This window comes from Vidua macroura, chromosome 6 (genome assembly GCF_024509145.1).
Source record: "Vidua macroura isolate BioBank_ID:100142 chromosome 6, ASM2450914v1, whole genome shotgun sequence".
In the NCBI taxonomy this organism is placed as follows: domain Eukaryota; kingdom Metazoa; phylum Chordata; class Aves; order Passeriformes; family Viduidae; genus Vidua; species Vidua macroura.
In genome coordinates, this window is record NC_071576.1 from 59,748,699 (window position 1) to 59,767,875 (window position 19,177).

Sequence of the window (19,177 nt, forward strand, 5' to 3'; positions counted from 1 at the left end):
TTTTTTTTTTTTTTTTTTTTTTTTTTTGTATGGCTCTGACAAAGTTAGGGCAAAAATAAATACTATGAATTACAGTCTTCCCATCTGCTATGATAGACGGATTGGTAGAATTTCAAGAACTCGTACTGGTGAAGAGTATGAGGATGCATGCACGTATTTATTTTTGTCTTGGCATGAGTAACTCAGCACAGCTTGTACTCACACCACGGTGCAGCAGTTTGGAGGGCATGTGGTGCAGGGCAGCCTGACCTCCTGGACATCACCTCACTCCAGTGGAATTGTAAGGGAGGCACACTTTCCACTAAAATACTAGAATTGCTGGAATTCCTCCTTATGTTAAAAGTCCACAAGGCCTGAGAAGTTTTTGTTCATGTTGACAGCTGCTTGATTTTACATATCCCCATGCAGACATGGTTGGAGCAGATGGTAGGCTGTGGAAAAGTTGCTGTGTGATTTAAATCCTGCACCAGCCTTTGGAGCACTGGCCTTGCTGATACCTGTGCTCCTGATGAATGCCATGGAAGCATTCCATGTCTTCCCAGAGCCCTGGTGGAACCAGCACTCTGCTGGTGGCTCAGAGTGATGTCTTTTGGTTGGTTTTCCCACAGAAAAGAATCCTCTGTGAGAATATGATAAAGGTCAGAATTTATTCTTAGGGCATGTCCATGTACACTTATTTCTGCAAGGCAGGAGAGACTTCTGAGACATAACTGGAAGTCTTGGGGATTTGCAGTTCCTGAGTGGGTCCCTGCTACCTTTTTTCCTCCATCTCTCCCTGGAGTGTCATTGGGGCTCTTCTGCTCTCTATGCACACGTGTTTCCTGGGAGGGTGTTGTGATAGAGAAGTGCCAGTCTGAAGGGTCAGGAGCCTCCTGAGTGACTGTTTATGGAATTCTGCTCTGGTTGTGGAAAAGTAATGTCTCTATTTTTAATGAATCAGAGACATTGCAGTGTTTATCACAGGACTTGTGTGGATTTGTCCAGTCTCTTGCTGATCTTTGCACTCAGAACCCCACGCTCTCGAGCTCGCCTCAGTGTTCTAGCAGCAGAAAGCAGAGTCAGAAGTTGCAGTGTTGGTACTGATGCCTTAAGCAGCTGGAACAGAGGCTAGACAGAGTTAAGGGGAATAAAAAGGATATTTATTGAAGAGCCTTCAAAGGCCACACCCTGGCAGTACCAGAGCCACAGTTGTGGCTCTTCCCAGATGGCTTCAAGATGGAAGCAAAAGAGGGCTTGGTCACAAGATCTCACTTTTTTATAAGTTTTGGTCCATTAGCATATTGGAGCTAATTGTCCAATTACAGCCTCAGCCCATGAAGTCTCATCCTTCATGTTTTTTGTCTCTTCAGTCCCCGTTGTTTATGCTCTTGGGCCTGAGATCCAGGTTGGCTGTCCTTGGGTCCCCGGCTAGAGAAGAAATTGTTTTGTCTCCCTACTCTGTGAAGAGAGCTCACCATCCCCTAGTATGAAACCCAGACTCACACCTTCCTATCCCCTTATATGAAAACCCACATCTTACTATCCCCTTAGGTGAGACCCAGACCCACACACCAAAGCAGCACAAAATCAAAAAAAAAAAAAAAAGAAAAAATAAAAAGCTAAACCCCAAGGTATCAGTCTGGTCAGCTGGGTCCTGCACCGTCACACACATCAAAACCTCAGAAGCAGGAGATGCAGGGCCCAGTGAGGTTGAAGCAGTGTGGGGTGGGCTCTCTGGGGTGGTTCCCTCTGCAGCTGACCCTCCCTCCCCCGCTGTTTGCCAGCCGGACTCCCGGTCAAGACGGACATCGCGCCCGGGCCCTCGCGGCTCTGCTCCGGAGCACGGCGCTCCTTCTTCTGCAGGATGAAGTGCAACAGGCCCTCCGTCAAGGTAGAAGACAAGGATTTCCCTTCAACCTGCTCCAAGAAGAAAGGTAACCATCATGCCTTTATTGCCAAGGCTGTCGGGGTTTTTTTTTTTAATGCCGCTCGTTCGCAGTGGTTGAATTTTTTACATTTATTGATGTTTCTTATTAATATTCTGAGCAATGTGTAGGTCTGTTACTTCTTCAAATTCCCTCTTGCCCCCCTCCAGTATCTCTTACACACCTGTATTAGCATTTAAAGCCAAATACTCCACTCTGCTTGCTTGAAACTTTTTCAGGCAGCTTGTGCCAACAGCTCTGAGGGGTTATTGCATCATCTTCAGATATTGGTCCGTCTTGACCACCTGGCCAATGTCTCCAGTAAAGGGGAGCTGTTCCTTGGTCTCTGCCCAGTGATGTGTGGATGGATATCCACCTCAAAAAAATGAGTGTAATTCTAAGTTCATCTGTGGGTTTGGTACATTCTGAGTACTGGAAACATGGCATTCCTACACCTGGAATATTTGCTTGTAGCATTAGCAGTGTTGGTAATATTTTCTCTTCTGCAGGCTATTATTCTAGGCATGTTGGAATATATATTTATCCCAAATGGGAAGATTTCTTCTTTAACTACTGTGAATGATACATTTGGTGTTAGTTGAAGTGAAAAGACAAACAGCAAGAGAGCAGAATAATTTTGGTGCATTCTTTGGCTACAGCAGCTGCCCCAACTCCCTGTGAGGTTCAGGCTCAGCTTCAGCCTTGGATCCTGCTTTTGTGCTCACTGCTGAGGAAGCCAGTCTGTGTAGTTGGCATAAGCCTTTTACTCCACCTGCCTATGAAAGCCATCTTCCTTGTAGTTTTCAGGCCTGCTCAGAGCTGAGGAATTCTTTTGGGTACTGACTTTTACTGGCCATTGCAAATCTTCATCACCCCTATGTACAGCTGTCCCCTGTACACCCCAGACACAGTATGTTCTGCCAAACATGGGTTTTGTAGGAGCCTCAGGTTAAGATGAAAGAGGCATCTTATTTATTAATCCACAAATTTCTTCATACATTCCTTTGGGTTATTTGCCTCTGTTGCTGAAATAATAAAATGTGATGCAATTTCTGCTCAAAATTACCGAAAGCAACCTTGGTCTGAGCTATGTGATGTTTCAGCATAAACAGTAGTTTTGCCAAGATAAATTGTTCATTGGATTATCTCAGATTAGCTGCATTACAGCAGGAGCGCTGAAAAATCCCTTAGAATCAGAGAGTCATTAAGGCTGGAAAAGGTTTCCAAGATCATTGACTCCCAGCCTTTGACCAAACATCCCCCCGTCAGCCAGACTGTGGCACTGGGTGTTGTCACTTCTTGAACACCTCCGGAGATGGGGACTCCACCCTCCCTGGGCAGCCCTTTCCGATGCTTAACAATTCTTTCTGTGAAGAAATTCCTCCTGGTGTCCAACCTGAACATCCCCTGATGCAGCTTGAGGCCGTGTCCTCTCATCCTGTCACTGCTTGCCTGGCAGGAGAGGCCGATCCCCACCTGGCTCCACCCTCCTGTCTGGCAGCTTAGAGAGTGGTGAGGTCTCCCCTGAGCCTCCTTTTCTCCAGGCTGAACACCCCCAGCCCCTCCTTAGTGAAGAATATCCTAAACTTCCTTAATAAGAGAGGAGGTGTGTTATTAGCAGAACTGAGTTGAAGTTCTCCAAAAGTGTACCCACGACCTAACTGCTTTCTTGGGTTTTTGTTGGTTTGTTTTTGTTTCGTTTCGTTTTTTTTTTTTTTTTTGTTTTCTTTTCACAGCAGACCGCAAAAGCTTTTGCACTATTCATAGCACAGGCTACTTAAAAAGCTGGCCTCCAACAAAGATGGGCCTGGATGAAGATAACGAGCCAGATAACGAGGGCTGTAATTTGAGTTGCCTCGTTGCCATCGGCAGGCTCCATCCCCACGTGGTCCCGCAGCCGGCGAACGGCGAGATCCGGGTGAAGCCCACGGAATACGTGTCCCGGCACGCCATCGACGGCAAGTTCGTCTTTGTAGATCAGAGGTGAGAATTCCCCTAGCAGCTTCCACTGCCCAGCACTGCCTCACCAACAGCTTGCCTTGCAGCAGTGTAAATCCCACTGGGAAAAGAAGTTGCTGCCCTTTTTAGCTTTTTTTTTACTTGGCTTTTGAGGTGGAGCTCAAAGCTGTTAATTCAGTGTGGCTGATTAAATTTTTTTAAAAAATCCCCCAAACTTCCAAAAACGTGGCCGAATAAACGCCAGGATCTTCTCTGCCAATTCATTAGGGGGGTTATGTATGTGTGTCATCTTCAGAAGAAAATGTTTTGAAATTGGACCCCAACTGCTCCCTCTGTTACTTGAAACCTCTTGCAAACACCAGGCAGTTAAGAGACTGCAGAGGCTGGGTTAGGCTTTGCTAGCATGTACACTTACATAACTGTTTACTAGGACACGTTCTGCTGGATTAATGCTTCTCTCTGTGACCCTTTGTGTTTGCAAGAAGGAAAGCTTTTCATAAGGGTTATCTCTTGGAAACGGTTTGAGAACTTATGCCCATGTGGTATCTGCTTTCAAATGTCAAATTTATTATCTAAAAGGCTAATTCATTCCTTTTCCAAAAGAAAGGGCTTGGATTTTCTTCAGTAGCAGGCACATGTGACCTGAATCTTCTTTGAAAATTACTGGGTCGTCAAGGGAAAAGTAGGAGGTTGAAGGATGTTAATGGAGAGGTCGTGCTGGGTTGGTTGGAGAGGGGTTGTTTGGTTCCATTCCTTGTCAAGAGGGATTGAGACTGCCCAGATGAGGCTGTTCCAGTTTCCCTGTAGCTTTGGCTCAGCTGCTTGAGACTCAGAAAAGCCCAAGCTCCAAACTGTGACAGAATCTGCCTGCTGGAATTGCTTTCAGGGGAGACTCAGCTGATCCTTAGTGCTCTTTGAGAGGAAGTAGAGGATAGTCATGGGGGGAAGTGAAGTGCAGAAAATATGGGGGGTTTTTATGTTGTTTATCTGTTTTGGAGTGGTTGGGTTTGTGGGTTTTGGTTAGGTTGGGTGTTTTTGGTTTTAATTTGATAGAAAGCTTTTGAAAATACCAACTCCTGAGTGCTCAGAGCTGGTGCTCACTCTGGGAGCTGTGGGAGCATTTGTAGATTTCTGTTGCTCAGAAAATGCCATTCTATCTTCTTTACAGACAAGTTTTATTTTCAAAAGACCAGTCTTACTCCCCTGATGTGTAGTTTGAAGGCATTTCTAAAATAATGAGACTCAGAAGATGTTGACCCATTGGATTTAAACACATATGCTTTTATTGAATTGCTTTCCAGCTGTTGTTTACAGTCCCTGGGATGTCTATGCTACTTCAAAGGACTTTTTGAAAGGGAATTTATTTAGAAGAAAGCCTCATCTGTAGGCCTGAAGCTGACATCCAATGATCCTTGCTTTGCCTAGAGAATATTTAGGCACCTGTAAAAGTTGAAAACAATTTATTTCCAAGCCAGGTTGTTTTGTTCATGTAGACTTGCACTGTTCATTTATCACTTGCCCAAGGAACTCAGGAAAGAAACACTTCCTAAACTCCCTGTGACCCTTTCTGTCTTCATGGATTTCATGGTCCCTGGAGAAGCACAGCTATGGATTAGGTACCAATTAGCTGGGCTGCCACAGCCAGGGAGCTGCTTAACAATGTTCTCTGTTGGAATGGCAGCTACACTGAGCAGAGTTTTAAAAGAGAATCATCTCTCCTCTTACTTATTCAGGACTTTTAATTGGTTTGCATGCTGAATTTGAGAGTAAAATTAAGTTTATCTATGCAGATGTCATCAGATACAGCTTCAGGATTCAGAGCTGCCTTGTTAAGTGGGAGAAGCGAGCTGAGGAAAAAAGTAAATACAGGATGAAATTCCAGAAGGACACAAACAATTTCCTTCCTTGCATAATAGAACATGGTCAGATATTGAATGCACCCAGTCTGTTGATGTCTGTAATCTGGTGCAGATTCTCCTTTCCACAGCACCTGTTCATCCTGCTGTGAAAAGGGTTGACAAATTACCTGTAGCTGCTCATGCTGGTTGTTCCCCATCTATGTGAGGTATCCCACCACAGCAGTGCTGCTAAAAGCCTTGGAAAAATACTGGAATAAGCTTGACTGGGTTCCCAGCTCTTCCATTTTAAAGATAGGCTTGGTTTTGCTGCTTTGTGGTGCTTTTAGAGATTGCTTTGATGAGTTTTCTTGCAGTTTTAAGTGTCCTGGCATAAGGCTCACCCTACAAAAATCAGTTTGAATTCTCTTGTGTTTGGGAACGTACAAAAATACCCCACATTGAAATACTAAGGATTTTGTGCATCAGCTTTTTTCCTTCTGTTCTTATTCATAATTATTAATATGTACTAATGTCTGCATTTTATAATGTTTAATTTGGGCTTTTTTGAGATTAAAGAAGAGGTGTTGACCTGCCTGGGTTTGTTCCTTATTGCCCTCCATGTTTAATTTGAATTGGAATGGTTTGAAATCTTGACACTTATTTCAGATTCTTCAAGGAACCATCATTTCTCCCACAGTAATTTTCTTCTAAGAAACACAGAATTTTCTTCTAAGAAAATTTTCTTAGAAGAAAATTCTTCTAAGAATTCTAAGAATTTTCTTCTAAGTACAAAATCCAAGTTGATTTTGGTGTGGTGTTGTTCTGTCCCACTCCTGAGTTCTCCGATCCTTTCATGTCAGTTGTGCAGTGGCACTTTGTGCAGAAAGCTTCGTGTTACCTTGTGGCTGCTACAGGGCAGCTTTTTTCAGGCTTAAATTCCCAAAATTACAGCAAATCTTCAAAGCTATTTAGAAAGTCTTGCATCCCCTCTGGTGATGGTAGGTCAAATGTAATACCTGAGGGCTCTGGGTGTTAGGTACTTTTTTAATTACCTGAGAATTAAAAATAGTATTCTTAAGGAATTTTTTTTACCTTCTAAGCTGAAAATTCCTTTCTGCATTTACTTGAGCCTTACCCAGCCTTAGTGTGAGCTTTAGGAATCTCTGACTAATACTTCAACTTGAAAAGATTTATTTTTTTCCTTTATTTTCTTCCTCTCCCTGCCTTCCCCAGGGCAACAGCTATCCTGGCATACTTACCCCAGGAACTTCTAGGTACTTCGTGTTATGAATATTTTCATCAAGATGATATAGCACATCTTGCAGAATGTCACAGACAAGGTACAGTTCTTAATCATTCAGGAAAGAAATTTTGTTCAAAATATTGGGAACAGTTGTTGTGCATTAAGGAAACCAAACAGACTTGAAAAGATTTGGGTATTGCTGTTTGCAAATGCTGTAGGCAAGAGCATTGTGCTGTATGTGCCAAACACTGAGATTATCTTAGACTTGCATGGATTTGTAGGGAATATTTGAGGTTCAGGATGGGTCAGGGGGATGAGGGAGAAATAGCATTTTTCCTGAGGGATGTGGGGAGGAATTAACTGGGTTTTCCCTGATAAGAGCTCTATTTATGTTGTGGTGCCTGCTTGACACAAATGACTTGCTTTCTGCCTGTCTTCAGTTTTGCAGACAAGAGAAAAAATTACAACTAATTGCTACAAGTTTAAAATAAAAGATGGCTCTTTTATTACGTTGCGGAGTCGCTGGTTCAGTTTCATGAACCCTTGGACCAAAGAAGTAGAATACATTGTCTCCACAAACACAGTCGTTTCGTAAGTGCTTTTCCCTCAGCAGGTGCCTGGGAATGCCCATTGCTTTGCCCTTTTCTCATGTGAGATTTGACCTAAATATGTGCACACCTTCTGTGTGACAACAGGTGTCTTCTCCAGACAACACCCCAAGGAGAAGGGGTTTAGTTTAAAAATTGCAGTGATTTAATTTCTGGTTGTTAAAGCTTGCAGAAAATGAAATATTTTCTTTCTTTGGGAAAAGCTGGGATTTGGTCTTTGTAGGAACTTAAGGGACATGCATTTCTTTGCCTTGGCAGGTATTTCCCCCACCCTTTTCCTTTCTCTTGGGGTGACTTCTCAGCAGAATAGTTGCTGTTGAGGAGTTCTGTGCTGAGAAATTGTTGGGGTCCTGCACTGCACACTTTGAGGTGGTTGATTTCTGTTGTTTATCCAGCCCTGCTGTCAGTCACAGGGGTGACACTGCTGAAACTCTGGCAGCATAACTTGGGTCCTAATCACTGGTAGGGTTTTCTACCTGTAGGGTTTTCTGTCCCTGATTTTTCTCATCCTTGCACTCCACAGCACCACGGTCCTGGACAGCGGGGACGCGGCCTTTCCCCAGCTGGCAGCGTCCCCGCACAGCATGGACAGCGTGCTCCAGGCTGGAGAAGGTAACTCCTGTGCTCAGGCATCACTGGCTCTCCTGCCTTGGGAGCAGCTCATCCTGCCTGCACACATCTGCTGCCCTTCTGCACTGACATTTGTTAATATCCTAAGGAAGATGAGGTTTAGCTTTGGGTCTGAGCCACACCTCCTGAGGGTTGCTGTTGTTAAATATGCATTTCCAGAAGCATTATCCGTTCTGGATAAGCAATGCTGAGGCCTTTCCTGCCCTCTCAGTGTGGGATTTACTCTGCTTGGAGTATATCAGGCTCTTTCCAAGTGCTCCTCCCAAGTGCAGTGCTTTGGGAGTGCAAGTGGAGGTGTTCTTTCCAGCCTCCCAGGTGCTGTGCAAGTGTGAAATCACATTACAGTAACAGCTCCTAACTGGTCAGACCTCACTTTTCCCTTCACCTTTAGATTCCTGCAGTTACCTGCAGGGGCTTTATTTGCAGTCATCAGGTACCTTGGGTTTATCTCATATTGAATAGAATATGCACTGGCAAGTTCTTCACACAAAGCAGAGAACAAACATGTTTGGAGAAGAAAGAGCCTGTTTGGGCACAGAGTAGGGCAGGTCTGAAAAGGCCATGCTGGACCAGCTCTGGACAAGAGGTAGCACCAGATGCTCAATTCTGAAAGAGAACAGCCAGATTCTAAAGAGCTGGGGTCTGTCCTGTCCCTGCTGGGACATCTGAGACCCAGCACAGCTCAGTGCAAGCCAGAGTTTTCATCCATTTGAAGTCACTCACCAGTTGGTGGAACTGTCAATAAATCCTGTTCAGAAGATCCTGCAGCCACTCAAAGCCTAAACACAGTTGCCCTGTGGAGGAAGTTTGCAAGCTTTTCTCTGACCTTAAAATTTTTGCTCATTTCAGGTGGCCCCAAAAGGACTCATCCCACTGTGCCTGGAATTCCAGGTGGAACAAGAGCTGGGGCAGGTAAAATAGGGAGGATGATTGCTGAAGAAATCATGGAGATTCACAGGTGAGAGAAAATGGTGTGAAGTTACGCTGTTTTATTACTGTTCTTTAAGAGGAGTTAGACTTCCTTAATTTCCTCTGAAAGAACAATTAATTCAAGCTGAATAAGGAATGATCCCACTGTACTTCTGAGACAGCTACAGATTCTTGTTCAGCATCCCTGAGGCAGTCAGCCCCCACAGGGAAAGCATGAAGTTCCAACCTTCCAACTCCCTGCTGCAAAAGACTGTAAAGAAATGTATTGGCATTTCTTTGCAGTGGTGATGATGATGGCCTGTTTACCAGAAGCAGGAGTTTAAAAGGGCAGCTACCTAGAAACAAATCCATCCCAGACTGTTCTTTTCCCAGTGACTTGAGGCTGTGAGTGGCACAACCTCCAAATGCCAAAGCTATTGACTGTGTGCCAAAACAGCAATGTTTGTTTTTGTGCACTCCATTCGCTCAGATGCTTTTGGAGTTGTTAGATGTGCATGATGAGCTTTGCAGTTCCCCTGCAGCTCCTGGAGCAAGGACACAATGCTGGGGCCTTCCCATGGCAGTCAGGATGTGGGGCTGGGGGTCAAGCACAGGGTCACTAAAGGGACTGTGGGGATCCACAGCTGCTTCTTGTGTTCTCACCTGTGTGAGCAGCTGCTTTCCACGGGTACCACTTCATTTCTGTTGGCTAAAAATCCCCTGTTCCTCACTGATTTCCTCTTGGGAGCTGTGTTCCCTTTCCTATAAAAGGGGTCTCACCCAGCAGATGTTTGGTGGTAGCAATTTAAGCAGACTGAGCTGCAGTCCAGGAACACATTCAGTCTGTTTCCCATTGTTTTGTTCCTGCTGCAGGCAGGAGACTCCCTCTGTCCTCACTTCAGGCAACAGCAGACCTGTCCCTAAGGCTTCATTCCACTCTGTAGAACTAGGAAAAAAGGGAAAGAGGAAAAGAAAAACATGGTTGAATCATTACTTCGAAGCTTAACCATCTCTTTTAGTAGCTGTAAAACATTTAATTAGCCCAAGTGAGTGTAGTAGTGCAGTTACCACCCATGTTTGCATTTCAGTTCGGACCCTGGGTTAGTTCCAGTCCTTTTTCAGCATCTGTTACTATTTTCCAAAGCTGCCTTCTGTTCAGCTTTCCCAGGGGAACTCTGCCAAGGAGAAGAATCCCATTTCCATTGCTTTTCTCTGTAACTACCCCTCCTCCCTTTAGTCTGGAGATTCATTGGTCCTGTAGTCAATACCTGATTCATTATTAACGATGTTTGATCAAGCTATGGAAAATGGAAGTGAACAATGTGGCTTTGAGCAGTTACAAACAATCCAGTGTCCAGTGGACTTCTGTAGCAGGAGCTCACTGGAGGAGTCTGGGTTACTGTGACTGAGGCAGCTGGAACTCTTTGCTGGTGGAAATTGAAGTAAAATACTCAAAAATGAGGCTTTCCTTGGCAGCCCTTAAGGACCCCTTAGGACCTTTTCCTTCTGACTCTGTGAAGGCTGTCCGGGAAAAAAAAACAGGGAGCAGGTAAAGCTTGCAGATCAAGCAGGCTGGATTTACACAGGACCATTGGTCTGGCTGCAAATAACAGCATTGCTGCTCCTGCTGGTGTGAGGAACACTGAAAAGGGGAGATTACAAAAATGAAGCCTCATGCTTTTAGCACCTTATGGGACTTGATACTGAAGTCAGCATTTAAAACTCCAGGTCTCTGAGTTGCTTGTAAATGCATGCCCTGCTTTATGCATGTTTTAGGATAAGAGGATCATCACCTTCCAGCTGTGGCTCAAGTCCCCTGAACATCACCAGCACCCCCCCACCCGACACATCCTCGCCAGGAGGGAAGAAGGTAAGAACAAGCATCCCCACAGGCAGGGCAGGGGACGTGGGACTGTGCTCAGGGAACAGCTCCTGGCTGCTGGGCTGGCAAAGGGGCTGAGCCAAAGCACTGAGGTGGTCACACCCCTTGTACAGCACTGCCTGAAGGGCAGCCAGCAGTAAATCCCAAACTCCAGCAGTGTTTGACACTCACCTGCCCTTTAGGTTGGATGTTTTCAGCAGAGCTGCAAGGAACAGCTCTCCTCACGTCCCTCCAAAAACTCTCTGACACCCCGTGCTGGTGAACGCTGGCAGTGCTGGCACTGAGCTCTGGCTGTGCTCCAGTGAATCCCACCAGTGTTCCTGGGCTCAAACCAGCACAACTGGGTGCTTGCCTGGGCACTCAGAGGTTATTTTCAAGTCAAGGCTGTGCACCTGCCCTGCTCTGAGATTGCTTGAGTGGCACTCAGGTGCCATTACCAGCACTGAGCTACCTGAACTCTTGTCCTGGCTCCTTCCAGCCATTCTAAATGCTTATGGAAGTTTTATCCTAAGCAAGAACACTTACCCAGATCCTTATGCACTGCTTCAGACTTACTTAACCTTTTTTTCTCAGAAATGATGACTTGCTTGTAAGAATTGCTTGTACTGGAACAGACAGTAAATGTTTCTGTCTATTCCCAGCTCTCTTTGTTCTTGAAATAAAACTCCAGGTTGGAACAGAGTTACAATTCTGATAATAGTTATTCTTTCTTCTTCTGCCCTACAGTATTCAACATATCCACAGAACAGGGGCTGCTGGCATGGTATAAAGGCAAATGCAGGTGGAGAATTGGGGGTTTTCAGTACCCCCTTGATATTTCTCCTTATTTTGAAGATTGATTGTTATAAACCACAGGGTTATTTTGAGAAGTCCATCTACCCTATATTGAAAATTCCAGTACAGGACAGTTTAAGACTTAATGCACCGTTTCACGCTGCTTTAGAGCTTCTGTTTTGTCTTTCAAGATCTTGAATGGTGGCACTCCAGACATTTCTTCAGCTGGGCTGCTGTCTGGGCAAATCCAGGATAATTCTGGGTACCCGTATTCCGACAACTCCTCTATCCTGGGTAAGTGAAGTCACACGTGAACACCCTCAGTACCAGCTGAACACACATGCACACTGCAACACGATGGTTGGTTTTAGCAGTAATTTGCTTTCACCATCTGCAGGCTTCAGCTGAGGCACAAAGCACTCCAAAGAGGCACCTGGCAGCCTGTTTTATAAACTTAATACTGGAATTTCCTTAGGTAGTGCTTGGAGGCCTCTTTTCCCGGGTTGGTGTGAAGTAGCTCAGCTGCTCCCCAGATGCTGCTACAGCGTTGTGCGTGCACTCTGGCACTCAGGTCGTCCCTGTGGGGTGTGTCCCTTGCTGAGGAGTGACCCAGCTGCCCCTGGCCCCAGATGAGCCATTGCAGCACGCTGGCAGCGAGGGGAGCAGCCCCCTGAGGTGCCGGCCGTGCTGTGTTCCTGCAGGGGAGAACTCCCACATGGGCATGGACATGATCGACACGGAGCAGGGCTCCAGCAGCCCCAGCAACGACGAGGCAGCCATGGCGGTCATCATGAGCCTGCTGGAGGCCGACGCGGGGCTCGGCGGCCCCGTGGACTTCAGCGACCTGCCCTGGCCCCTGTGAGTGACCCAGCACCAGCGTCCAAGTGCATTTACTGGTGGAGCTCTGCAGTCTGTGAAACTCGTGGGACTGAGAGGCTTTTATGTGGGAACTTCATAAAAGCGGTGTCAGAATGCAACTCATCCTACCATGTGTTAACTTCAGACAAAGTGGAATAACCTGCTACAGTGTTCTGTGTTGATTTGGTTAGCTGTGTATAGCTTGCAATACTTGTATATTTTGGATTCTGTTGTTTGAAATTTTTTTTAAATCACTGTGCGACTCACTGGCATCAGTGGTAGCTTTTATATGCAAATGACCATTTCAGATGTATGGTGTGTTTTTACACTGCAAAACGGTCCCCATGTGGATATTTCTTATACTAATTGTACCATAAAGCTGTTTATTCTTTCTTGTAAGAATCCTTTACTATAAATATTGTTAAAGTGTAATGTATTAGACAGTTAAATATTTTTAAAATAAATGTTTCCCTTGTTCTAAGATGGAGCATTTACTTTGATAAATAAATTTGATAAAACCCTGCTGAAGGTGCATGCTAGAAGCACTTGGTATTTATCATTTCTTTAGCCTTGGGGGAAAAGGGAGGAAAGCCAGTGCCTTACCTACACTTACACGACTTTGTCACGACAATATTCCCAGAGAAGTTACTGTTACTTACGCCTAGATCCAGGTTTAGCCTGAGAAAAGCACAACAGGTAGGTGCGTTGAAATAGGCTGATTTATCTTAAAGAAATACTTGTTTTTCACTTAATACTGACCATCCTTCTCCTGAGGAAAGAAAAGCAACTAATTGCAAAATTCATAATCTGCAGATAATTCAAGCCCATTAAAATAATGGAAACTTTATTTGCATGAAAAACTTGTTTACAATCATTAATAAATGAAGAATGAATCATTTGCATTTTCCTATTTCATGACACTTATGAAAAATGTATTAAATAAATATTTGTGAACAGCTTAAGGTAAGGCAAAATTTAAGATAAAGCCCCTGTCCGTTGTTCACAATTTTTGAACATGGCTCACGCTGCAAACAAGTGAAAAAATTCACTAAAGAACTTGAACAAGATGTTACATGGGTCATTGAATCACGTCCTCAATCCAAAAACCCAAGAGTAAGTAGTTTTGTGCTCAACCATATACAATAACTTTAAAAGGGTCAATCTATTCAGAGCAAAACTATGTACAGTTAATACCTTTGATAGAAGCACTTTGTTAGTATTGTGCAATACATTTATAAAAAATGGCTTCAAATTCCATTTCTCAACCATTTGTAAAGTGCTACTATCAATTCCCACTCTGCTTCCTAACCCCGTGCCACGACAGCGCTGCGGGGCCGCGGAGCGGGGCCAGGCCAGCTCACGAGTCACCAACGTCACAAACCTACTGGTAAACACAGACACGAACGTCACCGAGCCCAGCAGCCGGAGCTGCGCTCCTCCCAGAGCAACCAGGCACCCCCCGGGGCCGTGCCAGGTCCTAAACACCGGAACACAATGGAGAAACTGGCATTGCAGTGTGGTATGAGCTGGGCACAGTCACTGTAGGAGCATGCTTGTGGTGGGGCAGCGCGATCAGAGCGGGGGGTTCTGGCCCTCGGCCTCCAGCTCGCTGCTGCCGGGGGCGGGGTGCATGGGCAGGATGTCCAGCTCGTCCACCTGCGGCGTGGGGTGCATCACCACCAGCTGGTCCTGCGGGATGTCTGCTGCTGCCGCCGCCAGGTTGGTGATGGATTTGCTCTTCACGCACTGGAAGTCAACGTGCCGGCTCTTCCCCTCCTCCTTCTCCCACGACATGCGGATGAACGGCCTCTGCACGTAGTTGTAGATCACCTCCGGCCTCCCGCCCGGCCGCTTCTTCACCTTCTCCTTGTACGTGGGGTAACCTGGCAAAGGCAGGAGCACAGCAACATCGGCACTGACTGTACAGAGCACAGCAACATCAGCACTGACTGCACAGAGCACAGCAACATCAGCCCTGCCCTACAGAGCACAGCAACATCAGCCCTGACTGCACAGAGCACAGCAACATCGGCACTGACTGTACAGAGCACAGCAACATCAGCCCTGACTGTACAGAGCACAGCAACATCAGCCCTGACTGTACAGAGCACAGCAACATCAGCCCTGCCCTACAGAGCACAGCAACATCAGCACTGACTGTACAGAGCACAGCAACATCGGCACTGACTGTACAGAGCACAGCAACATCAGCCCTGCCCTACAGAGCACAGCAACATCAGCACTGACTGTACAGAGCACAGCAACATCGGCACTGACTGTACAGAGCACAGCAACATCAGCCCTGACTGTACAGAGCACAGCAACATCGGCACTGACTGTACAGAGCACAGCAACATCAGCACTGACTGTACAGAGCACAACATCAGCCCTGCCCTACAGAGCACAGCAACATCAGCACTGACTGCACAGAGCACAGCAACATCAGCCCTGACTGTTCAGTGCACAACAACATCGGCCCTGACTGTACAGAGCACAGCACCCACTGGCACTGCCAGTGCAGATGGTTGTGCTGTGTTCGAGTCACTTCTCCCTGTGCCCCAACAGTAATGTCCATTTTACACATTACTGCAGGGCAGCAGCATCACAGTTTGGTGCCACAGCTGTTCCTTGTCAAACCAAGAAATGCCAGCAGAAATAATCTGCTATTTAGCCAGCATTACAGGCAGGGCCAGTTCTTGTTTAGCTAGAAGGCTGCCACCTTGTTCAGCTGAAATCAGTTATTTTAGAGCTCACCAGTTAAAAGCATTTGCTTTTTCTTGGCAAATTACAAACGTAACTATGACAACTTGGTGAGTGAATGATAGAAATCCTGCTAATTATAAAGGCTGGATTCTAAAATATCTGGGTCAGCAATCACAAGAAAAATATAATGCAAAGAAACCCAGTTCTTACATTCATGATAAAAATCAGATTACTCAGTGAGATATTACAGAGCAGCCTCCTAACTTACATTAAAGTATTTCTTTGCACTTCACTGATCCACTGGACAGTTTTGTACTTCCTGAAAGAAAATGTCTGCCTGCCACTTAACATGACATTTTTCATTTCACACCCTGGAAAGGATACCAGCCCAAGAACACAATATCCAAAGCTGTACAAATGCCTTGTTACTTCAAGCAAAGCACAGAGAAGATTTTGTGTGGAAACTCAAGGGCACGGGGCATGAGATGCAAGTCATGAAGGCAGTAGAACACACCCAAGTTGTCTGCACAAAGCCCAGCAGCCAGACACAGCTTGGACACCATAGTCAGGTTGAAGCCCATAGTCAGGTTTTCTGGCTGGGTACCATTCCCCTCTGGCCATTCTGTCACCCAGCCTCAGCAGGAAAGACAACACTGACCCCTTGCTTTTCCATCTACAGAGAAAGCCATACAGCAGAGAAGTGTTGTGGCATCCCTCTGGCTGCCCTGGAAGGTCTGGGACCCTGGCAGAGGGTCAGGAGAGCCCTGAGAGACACTGTCTCTGATCTCTGTCCATGGAAAAGTTTTTAGTCTTACAGGATGAATTACAAGCTCTGAGTGTTTGATGTAAGTAGCAATTAGTGTGGCACAAGTGCAAAAGTAGAATTTTAGGATTCTAGATAAGGGTTTCAAAGGGGGCAAGATGGAGGAAAATTGGGCGTGCCTTATCCTTTTTCTTCTTCTTCATGCCCTCCATGTTTCACTGTGGTGTTGGCATTTTTCTATTGGTTTGGGCTGGGCACACACTGTTCAACATGGGTGATGGATATTGGCACGTTATTGTAAATGTAACACATTTCTAGTCTAGAATGTTTGTAACATCCCACTGAGGGGCAGAGCCCCACACACTGTCCTGCAGGACAGACCTGCTGCAGGTCAGAGAGAAAATATTGTAGATAAGAAAGAATAAACAACCTTGAAAACCAGCACAGATGAATTACAACTCCTCCTTTGGCAGCAGGGCTGAAAGACAGAGACTTCTACAATCTCGGGAGCATTTAAATATCTCAGATCCCGACAAAGTGCAGCAGACTCTGAAGGCCAAAGAGGGAGCACAAGCAAAGCTTCCCTTACCTTCGATGCCCAGTCGGATCTTCTTGAGCCCCCTTTCCTTCAGAACTGATTTGGCCACGTCTCTGTTTTCAATGTATTTGAAGAATCTATACAACTTTGTGCTGTAAATAACTAAAAATACATTTTAATGAGAAAAAATTCCCTGTATGCAAATATTAACCTTCTAGCCTTAAAACACAAAAGTTTATCTTTTCCACTGTTTTGCTTTACTCCAGTATTTTTATTTCAGAAGAGGGGGAGAAACTCAAGAACTCTAGAGAAAAACACTGAAGATACTGGGGAATGGGTTGGGTGCACATCTTGCAGGACAAGATGTACATGGACAGTACAGTCCGTTTACAGGTGCTTAAACTCATCATCCACACAACTAAAATACTCCAAAAATAGTAGCACTTGTTTTTTTCTCAAAAAAACCTCTAGTTGTTCTCCCACAGTAATGACTCCTACCCATTTCCTTCCTCAAGCTCTTTCTACAGAAGTATTTTCTTCCCCCTCACTGGCTGACAATACCTTAATAATAAAAATTAGCTTCTCTTTTTAATTACATTTGAACATAACAAGTAACATATGCTTCTGTGAAACAAAATATTATTAAGCAGAGCTTCTCAAACTAAGAGGTTTATTTCTGTACAACAACTTTAAATCAGCACATTCACTGCTACCTCTACCATGGCTTGGTGGGAACAATGAGGATAAACTTACTTTGTGAATACTCCTCTCCCATTTGGGGGGGATACTCTTCATCCCAGTCAACAACATCATCATCTGTCAGCACAACAATGTGGCACTCCCTCTCCCCACTTTGGGCACTGGCTACCATCAATGGGAGAATCATTTCTTCCAGGTAAAACTCAAATTGCTTGCGAGCACCATCATTTGACAATTCATGCATGAGAGCACCTAGAAGAAGATTTTAAGCATAGGCACATTTGAGAGCTTGGTAAAGAGATGAAGGCAGCAATAAGAAAGAGCAGATCTGTTTATCTGGTAGTATTACTGCAGACAGGTGTAAAAACACTTAGTCTATGAGCTTATGTAACTTCAGACCTTGTTTGAGTATTTACAGCCTGTCCTGCATATACCAACATAGTGTTGGGCAGACTTTGAGACTTCCTTTGCATTTTACTACTTCTAAATATTTGGTAATTGTGCAAGGCTGCTCCTGGTTTTCCTAAAAGAAACATCATTTAAGCCAGTTGCTGGGAGAACAGAGCACACAGCTCATGTTTCATAAGCAGCAGCTTAAAACCAAAGCTTCTCAAAGCCCTGAGGGCAGGAGCTGCTAAATCCCTGTAAGGACAGAGAGCTCAGGCATGGGACAGGCTGGGTGGCCCTGCCAGGGAAGGCACTGGGGTCCTGCACAGCATTCCCAGCAGGAATGCCGTGGGCTGGCCCTGCACTGCACACACAGGGAGAGCACAGCAACCAGAGGCACAGGCCCAGGCTTGGGCTGTGCTCAGGAGCGAGGGAGCTGGAGAGAACAGCACGTGCTGGGAACCCTGGAGCAGCCCACTCCACCAGCAAAGCTGTGCCACTGCCACCAGGGAGACAGCCCCATTCTCCTAAGCGAGATGAAAAATTATCCTCTCTGTCCTCTGCAAAAAAAGGTACCACTGAATGTTACTGTATCTGTCCTGCAAATGCAGCCATAGAGCTAAGTATTCCACAGGGCGACCACAGCACAGAATTAGATGCTGAAATATCAGACATTATTTTTCAAAGAACATAAATCCATTGGTTTTAGGGCTTTATTACATAAGAGATAAAAAGGGATGGATTTTATTCATGTAGTGCCAGCCATCTTCTTTATCTCAATAAAGGACATGATTTAGAATTAACACACATGCACTTAAGTCAATTTGTATAATTCAAATTATTAAAATAAACTCTGTACTTACTAAGATCTCTGCATTTTATAGTACTATACTCAAAGGAGATACAGAGATAGTCACATGCTTCCCTCAGTTCAGGAATAGATATCCCATCAGGACAGCGGATCACCCCAGTCTTGTAGTAATCCTGCAGGATGCACCAAGAAAAAACACAATGCACAACCTCCACCAACAGAAACATTTCATCATTTCATTCATGATACCCTCCCCACAAAGAAAGCCCCCAAAATGTAAGAAAGCAACAAATGTTAAACTTTGTGAATATTCCTGTCCTCAAATTTATCCGTTTTCAGAGCAGCGAGTTCTGGTTAAAATTGTTATTTAAGTAACAACTTTTAATACTGATAATTTTGCTGTCTTTTATCTGTACTTCACTGAGCTCTTCCCATTCCAAGGCTGCTGACAAAGCAGTCCAGCACCTCTGCTTCTTTGTGTGGATATTAAATAAGGAGCCATTTCCATCTCAGACTGAAGTTTGCTTTACTCCTGTTAGCTGCGTGAAGTTCACTTCCAGTATTCTGTTTCACCTAATTTCAGCTCTAGAAGGGCAGAATGTACTTGAATTTGGTGAACTAAATGCATAGGAAAAGGTGAACAGATTGCTGGCAGCAGTAATTTTTGGTTT

At 45.1% G+C, this 19,177-nt stretch overlaps 2 protein-coding genes across 16 annotated transcripts in view; one reads left to right on the top strand and one right to left on the bottom strand.

The window, feature by feature from the left end:
• The window catches only part of BMAL1 (basic helix-loop-helix ARNT like 1), a 55,487-nt gene extending 42,340 nt beyond the window's left edge, over positions 1–13,147 (top strand). For 7 of the 9 annotated variants that reach the window (XM_053979521.1, XM_053979520.1, XM_053979519.1 and 4 more), the window contains 9 exons: positions 1,764–1,913; positions 3,641–3,887; positions 6,935–7,041; positions 7,385–7,535; positions 8,076–8,164; positions 9,032–9,140; positions 10,868–10,961; positions 11,939–12,041; positions 12,449–13,147. In XM_053979521.1, coding sequence (XP_053835496.1) covers positions 1,764–1,913; positions 3,641–3,887; positions 6,935–7,041; positions 7,385–7,535; positions 8,076–8,164; positions 9,032–9,140; positions 10,868–10,961; positions 11,939–12,041; positions 12,449–12,609 — 1,211 coding nt within the window. In that variant the 3' untranslated portion in view covers positions 12,610–13,147. The remainder of the gene's footprint in view (positions 1–1,763; positions 1,914–3,640; positions 3,888–6,934; positions 7,042–7,384; positions 7,536–8,075; positions 8,165–9,031; positions 9,141–10,867; positions 10,962–11,938; positions 12,042–12,448) is intronic. The other 2 variants (XM_053979524.1, XM_053979527.1) reach the window with 1 other exon arrangement.
• A 285-nt stretch (positions 13,148–13,432) lies between these two features.
• Positions 13,433–19,177, bottom strand: part of BTBD10 (BTB domain containing 10) — a 30,198-nt gene continuing 24,453 nt past the window's right edge. For all 7 annotated transcript variants that reach the window (XM_053979535.1, XM_053979533.1, XM_053979531.1 and 4 more), the window contains 4 exons: positions 18,559–18,679; positions 17,363–17,560; positions 16,661–16,771; positions 13,433–14,488 (listed from right to left, as the gene is read on the bottom strand). In XM_053979535.1, the coding sequence (XP_053835510.1) occupies positions 14,178–14,488; positions 16,661–16,771; positions 17,363–17,560; positions 18,559–18,679 (741 nt within the window). In that variant the 3' untranslated portion in view covers positions 13,433–14,177. The remainder of the gene's footprint in view (positions 14,489–16,660; positions 16,772–17,362; positions 17,561–18,558; positions 18,680–19,177) is intronic.